The sequence below is a fragment of the Chiloscyllium plagiosum genome, chromosome 33 (assembly GCF_004010195.1).
Source record: "Chiloscyllium plagiosum isolate BGI_BamShark_2017 chromosome 33, ASM401019v2, whole genome shotgun sequence".
Classification (NCBI taxonomy): Eukaryota; Metazoa; Chordata; class Chondrichthyes; order Orectolobiformes; family Hemiscylliidae; genus Chiloscyllium; species Chiloscyllium plagiosum.
In genome coordinates this window covers 19,546,910-19,558,400 of record NC_057742.1, presented here as the reverse complement: position 1 = coordinate 19,558,400, position 11,491 = coordinate 19,546,910, and the positions used below count along the sequence as shown (strand labels likewise).

Genomic DNA, 11,491 nt, shown 5'->3' with positions numbered 1-11,491 from the left:
GACGTCTCGGAACCTGGCACCCGGGAGGCAATAAACCATCCTAGAGTCTCGCCCATGCCCACAGAATCGCCTGTCCGTCCCTCTAACTAGAGAGTCTCCTATAACTAGCACTCTCCTCCTCTCCCCCTTTCCCTTCCGAATCTCAGAGCCAGACCTCACGCCACAGACCCGGTCACTGCAGCTTACCCCTGCTAGGCTGTCCCCCCCACCAGTATCCAAAGCGGTATACCTATTGTATAGGGGAATGACTACAGGGGATCCCTGCACTGCCTGCTTCCTCCCCTTCCCACCTCTAACTGTTACCCAGCTACCTCTGTTCTCTGGCGTAACTATGTCCCTGTAGCTTCTATCTATCACCTTCTCAGCCTCTCGAATAATCCTCAGTTCATCCAACTCCAGGATGCAGTGTATTGTGTATTTTTGTTTCACCACATTACATATCTATTGCAAGAGCTTGAGACGTTCACTACACTAAACATGCCCATCTGCAGACAATGCCTTCAAGAGAATACAAACTACAATATCTACCTGAATTTGTTTAAAATAAACATCATACAAATACTGCTGGCTTAGTTGAGCCGTTATAGAAGGATTTACAACCAATATCTTGGTCATGGCATGAGGTTATAAATACTTGCTTTCCTGGTGATGGCATTGCCAAAGGTGCTGACATTAACTGCTATGCAAATGGTTCCGGTAAACACTAGTAGCTGCTTGAGACAGATTGGTTTGCCACCATTCTGGTGGTATAGGTATATACTTCAAGCAGAAAAGGAAGAAATTACAAATTAAAACGTAATACAATTATCAGGACTATCAACACAACTATTTGAATTATAGAATCTCCCATCCACCCACAGATCACTGAACATTTTGCAATTAAAGCTCTAACCTGTAAATATTCCACCAAGTACTTGATGTGGAAAATGAGCCAGAATAAATATTCGAGAGACGCCAATTGCGAGCAACATCACAATGTACAATACGACGGGAGCGTTCTTTGCCACTGAGCTTAAAAGAGATTAAAAATCGATGTTAATTAGACAATAGGATAATTGTTAAAACTTTCAAAGTTTATTCTAAAGGATATTGCTGCTAGACGGAGTCATCCTCGCCAATCTGCCTGCCTTAGATGCATCTACAAGGCAGAAGTCAGGGCAGGGTTTTGGAATATCTCTCCGCTTCTCTGGATGATGCAGCTCCAACAACACTCAAGAAGCTTGACATCATCCAGGACAAAGCAGCCTGTTTGATTGGCGCAACACCCACAAATATTCACTTCCTCCACCGCTGACAGTCATGAGTGGTAGTGGGTATTATCTACAACATACCCTGCAGAAATTCACTCGGTTCATCAGACAGCACCTTCCAGACGACACGGTGGCTCAGTGGTTAGCACTGCTGCCTCACAGTGCCAGGGACCTAGGTTAAATTCCACCTTCGGGTGACCGTTTGTATGGAGTTTGCACCTTCTCCCCGTCTCTACGAGGGTTTCTGCTGGGTGCTCCAGTTTCCTCCCACATTCCAATGATGTGCAAGTTAGGTGGATTGACCATGTTAAATTACCAATAGTGTTCAGGGATGTATAGGCTGGGAGTGTCAGTCATGGGAAATGCAGGGTTACAGAGTTAGGGTGGAGAGATGGGTCTGGGTGGGATGGTCTTCAGAGGATTGGTGTGGACTTGTCGAGCCAAATGGCCCGTTTCCACACTATAGGGATTCTGTGGATTCAATGGAAAACCATTACCACTACTATGTTGAAGCACAAGGGCAGGAGATATAGGGAGCACCATCACATGTAAATTCTCCTCGAAGCCACTCAGCATCCTGACTTAGAAATGTATCGCTGTTCTTTCAGTGTCACCAAGTCAAAATCCTGGAACTGCCACCCTAACAGCACCTTGAGTGTGCTACACCAAATGGCCCACAATGGTTCCAGAAGGCAGCTCACCAAGGGCAACTGGGGTTGGGTAAAAAATGCTGGCCCAGGTAGTGAATCCCACATCCCCTGAAAGAATTTTTAAAAATTCTGTGTTGGGGAAATAGGGAACACTCACTTATCCAGCAGTAATCAAGATTAAATAGTTTTGGGAGATTAATAGTCAAACTCCAGCAACTGTTCCAAAAAATGTGGCTTAACCTAACAAGGCTGGGTTTAAGCAAATCGTTTGGTCGCGACAACTTACAACCACTAACAGATGATACTTGCCAATTGTATACAAGTTATAACTTCAGTTTAACTGGCAGATTATTTGAACACATTGGGCACAATAAGCTGACATATTAGGCCCAATGTGTTCAAATAATCTGCCAATGCTTTGGTTTACATGAGAATAATACACAATAAAGGGGGGACCAGCTAATGTGCACAAGAAGTGACTCCTTCAGAAAACGATAAGGAAATTGTTGGTGAGTGAAAGGAATGAAACTTAAATTTATGCACCCTGTGTTGTACAATACATTGATTTTTGACAGTTCAAGCCACACAAACCTTCTGGTGCGGTCATAAATGAATGTGGAAAATGTGGTCATCATAACCCACCAGGCTGCACCCGTGATCATAGCATGACCCGACGGACTACCTAAAGTAACACAAACACAGCAAGAGAGCCAGTATGTTATTCACCAAATCACAAAAAAAGTTTAATAATAAGACTGATTGAAGGTGTTAGCAAGTTTTTTTTAGAAGATTTGTAGCTCTGGTTGAGGTTCTAGATGTAAGTTTGCTCACTGAGCTGGAAGGTTTGTTTCCATGAAAAAGGAACCTTCCAACTCAGCGAGCAAACCTACATCTAGAACTGATTGAAGGTGTTGAATCTGAGCTATCCTCATTGTGCAGTGGGTTGGTGCACACCTGGGAAATTCATAGCATCTCAGTCTTAATTATTAAAATGTCTGTGTATGTAAGAGGTATAGTTTGCATCATTACAATAGTAGAGATCTAGCCATGTGTCCCTTTGACCAATGGCTTAACTCAGTCACTCCCATTTTTGACATATGTTGAAAATCAAAAGTACATCTATTGAAAGAGCTAGAACAGTAGTCATTGTTAGTTTTGGGGTTACATGTACATCAACAATAGAGACCTGACTGAAAGATCAACATGTAGTGGAACCATTCCCATACTACTACTTGTCAATGGGTAATCTATATTATTTCAAAATAATTAAATGCAAATTAAATTCCACACATTTGCAATGATGGTTAAAAATCCTTCAGTAAGGATTTCTTCATTAATTACTGGCCTGACCAAGGTCAGTATTGACAGATAGGACACACCAGTAATGCAACAACAGGTCAAATAACGTTTACTGAGGAATCACACCAGCTTGCACTTTTAATGCACTGGAACGTCATAAGGCATATCACAGGAGTGTCATGAAATAGATTGCTTGAACAATGGTTTTAGCAGCAGATGAGCTGAGTCAGGATGAGTTAGCAATGTTACAGGAGTGAAAACAAGCAGTTTGAGCAAAGCAAGCAGCAGAACAGGGTATATTTTAACACTCAGATTCTCATTAAGCTCATGGATGGCAAAGGCCTTATTCCCAAGTCATCAGAGATTCCAGAGGAAGAAACAGTGAGGGAGAGCGAAAGTCAATCTACTAACAGAGTTCACAGAATGGACTCACAGAGTACAAAATAAAACAGAAGTACAGAAAAACAGAAGAAATTCTGGTCTCCCTCCTATCGGACAGAAGTTGTGAAACTTGAAAGGGTTCAGAAAAGATTTATAAGGTTGCCAGGGTTGGAGGATTTTGACAACAGAGAGAGGCTGAATAGGCTGGGGCTGTTTTCCCTGGAGCGTCAGAAGCTGAAGGGTGACCTTATAGAGGTTTACAAAATTATGAAGGACATGGATAGGGTAAATAGACAGGGTCTTTTCTTTGGGTGGGAGTTTCCAGAACTAGAGGACGTATGTTTAGGGTAAGAGGGGAAAAATTTAAAAAGGACCCAAGGGGCAACATTTTCACACAGAGGGTGGTGCATGTATGGAATGAGCTGGCAGAGGAAGTGGTGGAGGCTGGTAAAATTATAACATTTAAAAGGCATCTGGATGGGTATATCAGTAGGAAGGGATATGGGCCAGGTGCTGGCAAATGGGACTGGATTGGGTTAGGATATCTGGTCAGCATGGACAAGTTGGACTAAAGGGTCTGTTTCTGTGCTGTACTATGACTCTAACTGCGGATGCTCGAGATCTGAAAAGAAAAACTGGAGTTGCTGACAAACCTCAGTAGGTCTAGCATCATCTGTCGGAAGAAAGCAGAGTTAACATTTCTAGTTCAGTGACTGTTCATCGGAGCTGTTAGCAACTAGGACTTAAGTCCTGGCAATTTCTGTATTTGTCCCAAAGTGGGGAGTTCACCAAGAAAGAATTAATACAGAAGGTGCTGGAAAAGCTCAGCAGGTCTGGCAGCATCGTGAAGAGAAATCAAAGTTAACATTTCAGGTCCAGTGACCCTTCCTTAGAACTGATCAGAGCAAGGAAAATGTCAATTTTTATGCAGAAGAGAGTGTGGGGAAGGGGATAAGTAGTAAACAATAGACAGGAGAGCCCAAGGAAAGAGAACAGTTGGACAGACAAAGGATTGGGTAACGATCTGGCTAGAAGGGTGAATCGCTGGTAAAGGGCACTGTTAGTGGCTGATAGTGGGTTCTGCATAGCTGCAGACTATGTGATCACAAGGCCTGGTGTTTGGAGTGGGGCTGGGACATAGGAGAATTCAGACTCTAAAATTATGGAACTTGATATTGAATCTTGAAGGCTGTAGGGTCCCCAAATGGAAAATGAGATGTTGTTCTTCCAGCTTTCAATGGAGCACAGAATGTTGACAAGGGAACAGGGTGGTGTGTTGAAGTGACAGGCAACTGGAAGCTCGGGTTTTTTTTGTGGGCAGAATGTAAATGCTCTGCAAAGCCGTCACCCAGTCTACGCTTCATTTCCCCAGAGTAGAGGAGACCACATTACGAGCAGCGAATGCAGTAGACTAGATTGTGAGAAGTGCAGGTAAAGTGCTGCTTCACTTGGAAGGTATGTTTGGGCACTTGGATATCAAGGACGGAGAAGATAAATGTGAAAGTGTTACACCTTTAGCAATTGCAGGGGAACGTGCCGTGGAGCTGTGGGGAGTGTGTTTGGAGTGAAGGAAGAGTGGACCATAGTGCCCCAGATGGAAGAGTCCCTGCAGAAGACAGATAAGGGAGGGGGGGGAATATGTGTCTGGTGGTGGCATCTCGCTGGAGGTGTCGGAATGACAGCTAATGATTTTCTGGATGCGAATGCTGGTGGGATGATTTTTAAAGGACAAGGGGAACCCTATCACTGTTGTGGGATTGAAGAGAAGAAGTCAGGACCGAAGTGCAGGAAGTGGGTCAAACCCGGTTGAAGGCCCTGTCTTGGGCAATGCTGGGGAATCCTCTGTTGAGGAAGGTGGTGGACAATTTGGAGGCCTCCTTAACAAAGTTGGCATCATCAAAACATATGCAATGGAAACAGAAGAGCTGGGAGAATAGAATAAGTGCTTTATAGGAAGCAGGGGGCAAGGATGTACAGTCCAGGTTAACTGTGGGGGTCAGTGGATTTATACTGGATATTAGTGGCCAGTCTATCTCCAGAAATATAAACAGAGATGTCGAGGAACAGACGGAAGGAGTCAGAGATGAACCAGGTGAAAGCGAGGGCAGGGTGGAAATTAGAAATCAAATCGATAAACATTTCCAATTCTGTACGAGAGAGGGAATCAGCACCAATGCTATCATTGGTATATTGGAGAAAGGGTTGGGGTGGGGGCTGGAATCTTCCACATACTCCACAAAGAGATAGGCATTACTGGGGCCCATGCAGTGACCATTTTTGATACAATGGTCTGACGTTGCATGGTGGAGTCATGGTCCTGGGGAAGATAGGAGGAGGTATCGGAGAGTTGACACTCAGCACCTGCAACATAGATGTCAATGTGCTAATCAACAATAGCACACACCAAACAGTAAAGGACAATATGAAAGGGCCGTTCAAGTTATTGTTCACAAGGCAATAGCAGTGAGTGTCTTAAATGGGCCTTTTGGAGAAGAGCAAGAGCAACACAGACCAAAGTTGAAAGTTAACCCAAATGGGCGGCAAGCCCAGGATGGCAGTGAGAGAGGACAACGGTCAGTGAATGCTGAAATATTGGGGTTGGGATTTGAGATGACAAAGTAGCCAAGCAGAGAAAAAAAAACACAGGCAGGACAACTGGAGGGATGAGTCCAGGAGGTTTAAGTAGAAACAAGAAAAAGTGATAAGGAGAATTGGCTCAGATCCAGAATGATAATCAATAACTGCATGCGAACAGACATGAGAAACATGACAGGCAAGAATACATAGGCATGATAATCAGGATTGGTGATAAATAAGGCATTAGAATTCAAAGGTAAAGTGGGGGCAACTGAGTGTGTTAGTTAAACAGCAGTGCAATAGAGGAAACAATGTTGGAGCTCTTTCCAAGAAAATTCCACAAGGTGTATAGAATTAATCACTGGGGCAGAAAACCATCAGTTTTGGCTATTGACCAGAGTAGATCCAAAAGTCGTGAACTCCAATAAGGTGGGTTTTAGGGGAGCCATGGTTCCAAACCACTCATTCAAAAAGGTGTTGATGATCCAGTCTGCCATAGTGATGGCTGTCCTTCAGCATTTTAACACTAATGGCAGGGTTAATTGCATTAAGAGGAGACTTCTACCCCTATTTCAGGAGTAAAGTCCTGCCTGAGGGAGTTGCCAATTGAACGGCCAGCAGCACTGTAGTCATAGCAGTATCAGGCAAAAGTGGTGGCCTCTCCTGGGATTATTGGCAGTACAAATGGAGACAAGCCTGGACTTGAAGTAGATTTAGGAAAGAATCACTGGGGCCATGCTGGCAGCTTCCACAGTGGTGTGGGGGGGTGCCCAGGACAGCAGAATGACTTGAGGTCAGGGGGGTGGGGGGGGCATTTGACCATAAAGAAGGCTTCCTTACACCTCAATTTGCATGATACTGGCTAAAACCTCCAGAAAGCATGGGCCTTCTATATCCACAAGTAAAATACCAGAAGGGGAGAGATGAGACCTTCAAATGCTGAATAATTGAGCACATAGCAACCTCCAAACACACAAGGCCAGGTGTCCTGCCTGATACCTTTATCATCCTCCGACTTCACTATGACATTTGAGGTTGGTGAGGAAGGCAACATGCTGGAATTTATGAGCCTTTCTCGCCTTCAAAACTGCCAGACTGGATATGTGAAATCCTGCCGGGGGGGGGGGGGGGGGGGGGGGCATTTGACCATAAAGAAGGCTTCCTTACACCTCAATTTGCATGATACTGGCTAAAACCTCCAGAAAGCATGGGCCTTCTATATCCACAAGTAAAATACCAGAAGGGGAGAGATGAGACCTTCAAATGCTGAATAATTGAGCACATAGCAACCTCCAAACACACAAGGCCAGGTGTCCTGCCTGATACCTTTATCATCCTCCGACTTCACTATGACATTTGAGGTTGGTGAGGAAGGCAACATGCTGGAATTTATGAGCCTTTCTCGCCTTCAAAACTGCCAGACTGGATATGTGAAATCCTGCCCTCTGTTTTATATTATGTTTAAATGGAATGAAGAGGTGGGGCAGGATACAGGGCCAGGGAGAAAGTGAGGTCTGCAGATGCTCCATTTACTCCATTAGAGATATAAATTCTTCATGTGCATCTTCAAATGAAAGGTTCAGCTTTGAAATCAAGAATTCATTTAAGTAAATTTCTGTTTGGAACATTCCAAAAATGCCACTTTGCAATGGAGATAAGTTGCAGGAAACATTTACAATATAATAGAGCTCATACCCCTACATACTTGATATTGAAAAAGTCATATTCATAATTCCCAGTTCAAATCTTTAAAGCCCCTCAAATATTCAGTCTACTATAAAATAAACAAACTTCTACTGAGAAACCCCATTAAAGTCAATTAATTTTTTTTTGAACAATTAATATTTCATTTTGACCCCTGTTGGGGTGTAAATGATTTTGTAGTCTTTGAAACGAAATCAAGCACTTATAAAGACCTCAACTGTGATATCAGTTCTTAGGAAAGGTCAACAATAAAATTCCATTGAAATTGCCAGATGACCAGTCGCTCAAAGCATTTCAGCAAAGGGTGCTTTTTTTATAACTCTAACTGACATCTTCAATTTGGTTTATTTCCAATTTTTAAAGAGCAAAGGATTTGAATAATTTCAAATCATAATGCTTAAACAGGCCTACCTCTCCTTCAAGCCATTTACAACTACTCCATATACATGAGATTCCCACATTACTGACTAAGGTACATGGAACAGCCAAAATGTTTTTTTTAAGTTAGCACTCCTTTTAAATGGCTATTCCGAGTTTAGGTTTCCCACTGATGAGAGTCATGCCGTGCTCCTTTTTTCCTGCTGGAAAAATAGGATCGGTCAAAAATGGGGTTGAGGCTTCCACATCCAAGTCCTACCCATCATTTTTGAAAGGTTTGTGAAGTTGGCTCAAATCCCCTGAAATCTGGCTCAGTGTTCAACTGAATAGTGATTCACTGAAATTGAATTCATCGATTCAAATCTCTTGTAAATAGCAAGAGGATAGTTAATTTTCAATTTTGAATAATTAATTATCAATAAAAATGTGATTTCAAGCTGTCTGATTCAATTTTGTTAAGATCTGTTCAACGTAATAATTTAAAATGGTTCTTTAACAGGAGAGAAAGTGTATCGAAAAATTGAAAGAGAACTCTATCTTAAAGAAACGTTGTCTCTTAGAAATAAGATGTAGAAATTTGGGTATCAATTTCAGTTATCACTTTAACTGAAAAAAAGATAAAAATGGCCAACCTGTTTGCAGGATTGGCACAGCACTTTATTTAGACAAACCTGGTCCAGTTTCACAGGAGGAGTAAAATTGTTTTAATTTGGGCATCTGCTGCTCACTGTAGACCCCGGATTCATGAATCCACCAAAACGGACGCTCGCCAAAGAACAACCTATTAGAAATGTACAAACCATTTAGAATTGATCTGAAAAAACATAGACTATGAATTAAAATGTTCTCTTTGATTATCAAGATTTTCTTAAAGGGCTTTTGAAGTAAATTACTTGAAGTAAATTACTTCAAAAGCAAATGTACAACTTCAGTCTCCCTTTTATTGGAAGGATATTGTGAAACTCAAAAGGGCTCAGAAAATATTTACAAGGATGTTGCCAGGGTTGGAGGGTTTGAGCTACACAGAGAGGTTGAATAGGCTGGGGCTGTTTTCCCTGGAGCTGAGGGGTGACCTTATAGAGGTTTAGAAAATCATGAGGGGCATGTTTAGGGTAAATAGACAAGGTATTTTCCCTGAGGTGGGGGGATCCAGAACTAGAGGGCATAGGTTTAGAGAGTGAGGGGGGAAAAATTTAAAAGGGACCTAAGGGGCAACATTTTAATACAGAGTGATGCATGTATGGAATAAGCTGCTACAGAAAGTGGTGGTGGCTGGTACAACTACAATGTTTAAAAAAAATCTGGATGAATATATGAATAGGATGGGTTTGGAGGGTTATGGGACGTGCTGTCAAATAGGACTAGATTAGTTTAGGATATCTGGTCGGCATGGACGAGTTGGACCAAAGGGTCTGTTTCAGTGCTGTACATCTCTATGATTCTATGAGTTGCCTGACAAAGTTGGTGCTTTGAGTACAATGAGTGATTCGAGTGCAATTTATAATCATTAAAGTGTTCTAGAACATCCATAGACATTCCCAACGTTTCTGGTCAAACTCACTTCATTTGTATATTGACAAATGCATATTCTACTATGTTGCAGCCCATTCAGGCAGTCCTTTTAAACCTTTTTTATAATTGTCTTTAAAAATATTTCTTGAAATAATTAAAAAGTAGTAACTTGGTAGTTTGATTAATTCATCTGAAAATGGATAACTGCAAGAAATTACCATTATTACAATATTAATCCATCACTCAGTAATCTGATATTAATGACTGAAATGTACTTATAAAAATATTTCAAATTTTGTTTTATGCTAGACTGTGGTATATGCATCAGCTCCTCAGTACACTCAAAAATTCAAAACCACATCAATTAATATCCAGCTTGACAAAACCTCCCTGATTTGTTGAAGGTCTAATGGCGATTAACTTACTCGGTTTGGCCTACTTATGACTCAAAACCCATAGTAATGTGGTTGGCTCTAAGCTACTCTCTTGGCCAATAAATGTTGGACCAGCCAGAGACACCCACTTTCTATGAACAAATAAAGTCAAAGCCACTTGGCCCCTTGAGCCTGCTCTACCATTTAACAATGCTGTGGTTGTAAAGTAGGAGGTAGAGAGTGTTAATAAAGGATATACACTCAGATGGGCATGATGTAACAATGTATGTTTCCCAGTATCAATTCTTTTCATCCAAATCATTAATAAATGTGAAGTACAAATTTGTACGTTCAAATCTGCAGATGACAATAATTTAGGTGGGACAGAAAGTGAATGTGTTAGCATCTGGCTGCAAATGAAATAGATTACAGGAGTGGGCAAAACTATGGCAAATGGGGTTTAATGTAGGCAAGTGTGATGTCATCAGTTTTGAATTGAAGGAAGATAAATTAGAGTACTTTCGAAATGGTGAGAAACTAGCAGCTGTAAAGGAGAAAACATTTGCAAGTCCAAGTATATAAATCATTGATAATTAATAGAAAGGTACAAAGATCTGGAAAACTAAAGTGTCTTCGGACCAGTTCCCATGGTACAACAACTCCCCATGTTGGTTAAGATCAATGACAAGATCCACAAAAAAGTGCATCATTCCAACTTGAAACCTTCCTCTTGACACAGGCAAACATTGATAATAAAATTCATCATCACCTCCAATATGTCAGCTCAGCCTTCAGTCAACCAAGATCAAGAGTGTTTAAGCATTAGGGTCTTGAACCCAAAACTAAGGTCATTGTATACCAGGCAGCAGGAATCTTATGTTCCTATATGCTTCATAGATTTGTACAATCTACCAGAAATACCGCAAAGAACTGGAGAACTTCACAAAATCCATCAAACTTGATGATAATAAAGATGTTTTTTTTTCAGACAGGCTAAACTGAAGTTCAGGATTGAGAGCCCAGAACAAAAGACTAACATATCAGGTGAACCATAAGTTCTTTGATTGGTGATTGCCACCAATTTGATTGTTATATATTAAATTCAGATTGAATGTAAGGAGGGAATATATTTACAGGCTACAAACTAAAAGATCTGTACAAAGAGCATCTCCCACCCGCCCTCCTCCTCTAACCAAGTTAACAAGGTACGGTTCATTTCTAAACTTCCTTTATTGAATATAAGTTTATTGCTTGATTTTATAGCAATTGAATTAAGCTTTCTTGTTTAGTATTGTGTGGGTGTTCAGATAAGTGGAGTATGGATGCTAGGGCAGTTGCTTGCTCCTCCTGCAGAATGTGACATGAC

General features: G+C 41.5%; 1 protein-coding gene across 1 annotated transcript in view; it reads right to left on the bottom strand.

Moving 5' to 3' along the window:
• Window positions 1-11,491, bottom strand: part of g6pc3 (glucose-6-phosphatase catalytic subunit 3) — a 40,800-nt gene that overhangs the window by 24,629 nt on the left and 4,680 nt on the right. Inside the window, exons 2-4 of the mRNA XM_043675099.1 lie at window positions 8,911-9,020; window positions 2,492-2,582; window positions 893-1,011 (exon numbers count right to left, since the gene is read on the bottom strand). Coding sequence (XP_043531034.1) covers window positions 893-1,011; window positions 2,492-2,582; window positions 8,911-9,020 — 320 coding nt within the window. The remainder of the gene's footprint in view (window positions 1-892; window positions 1,012-2,491; window positions 2,583-8,910; window positions 9,021-11,491) is intronic.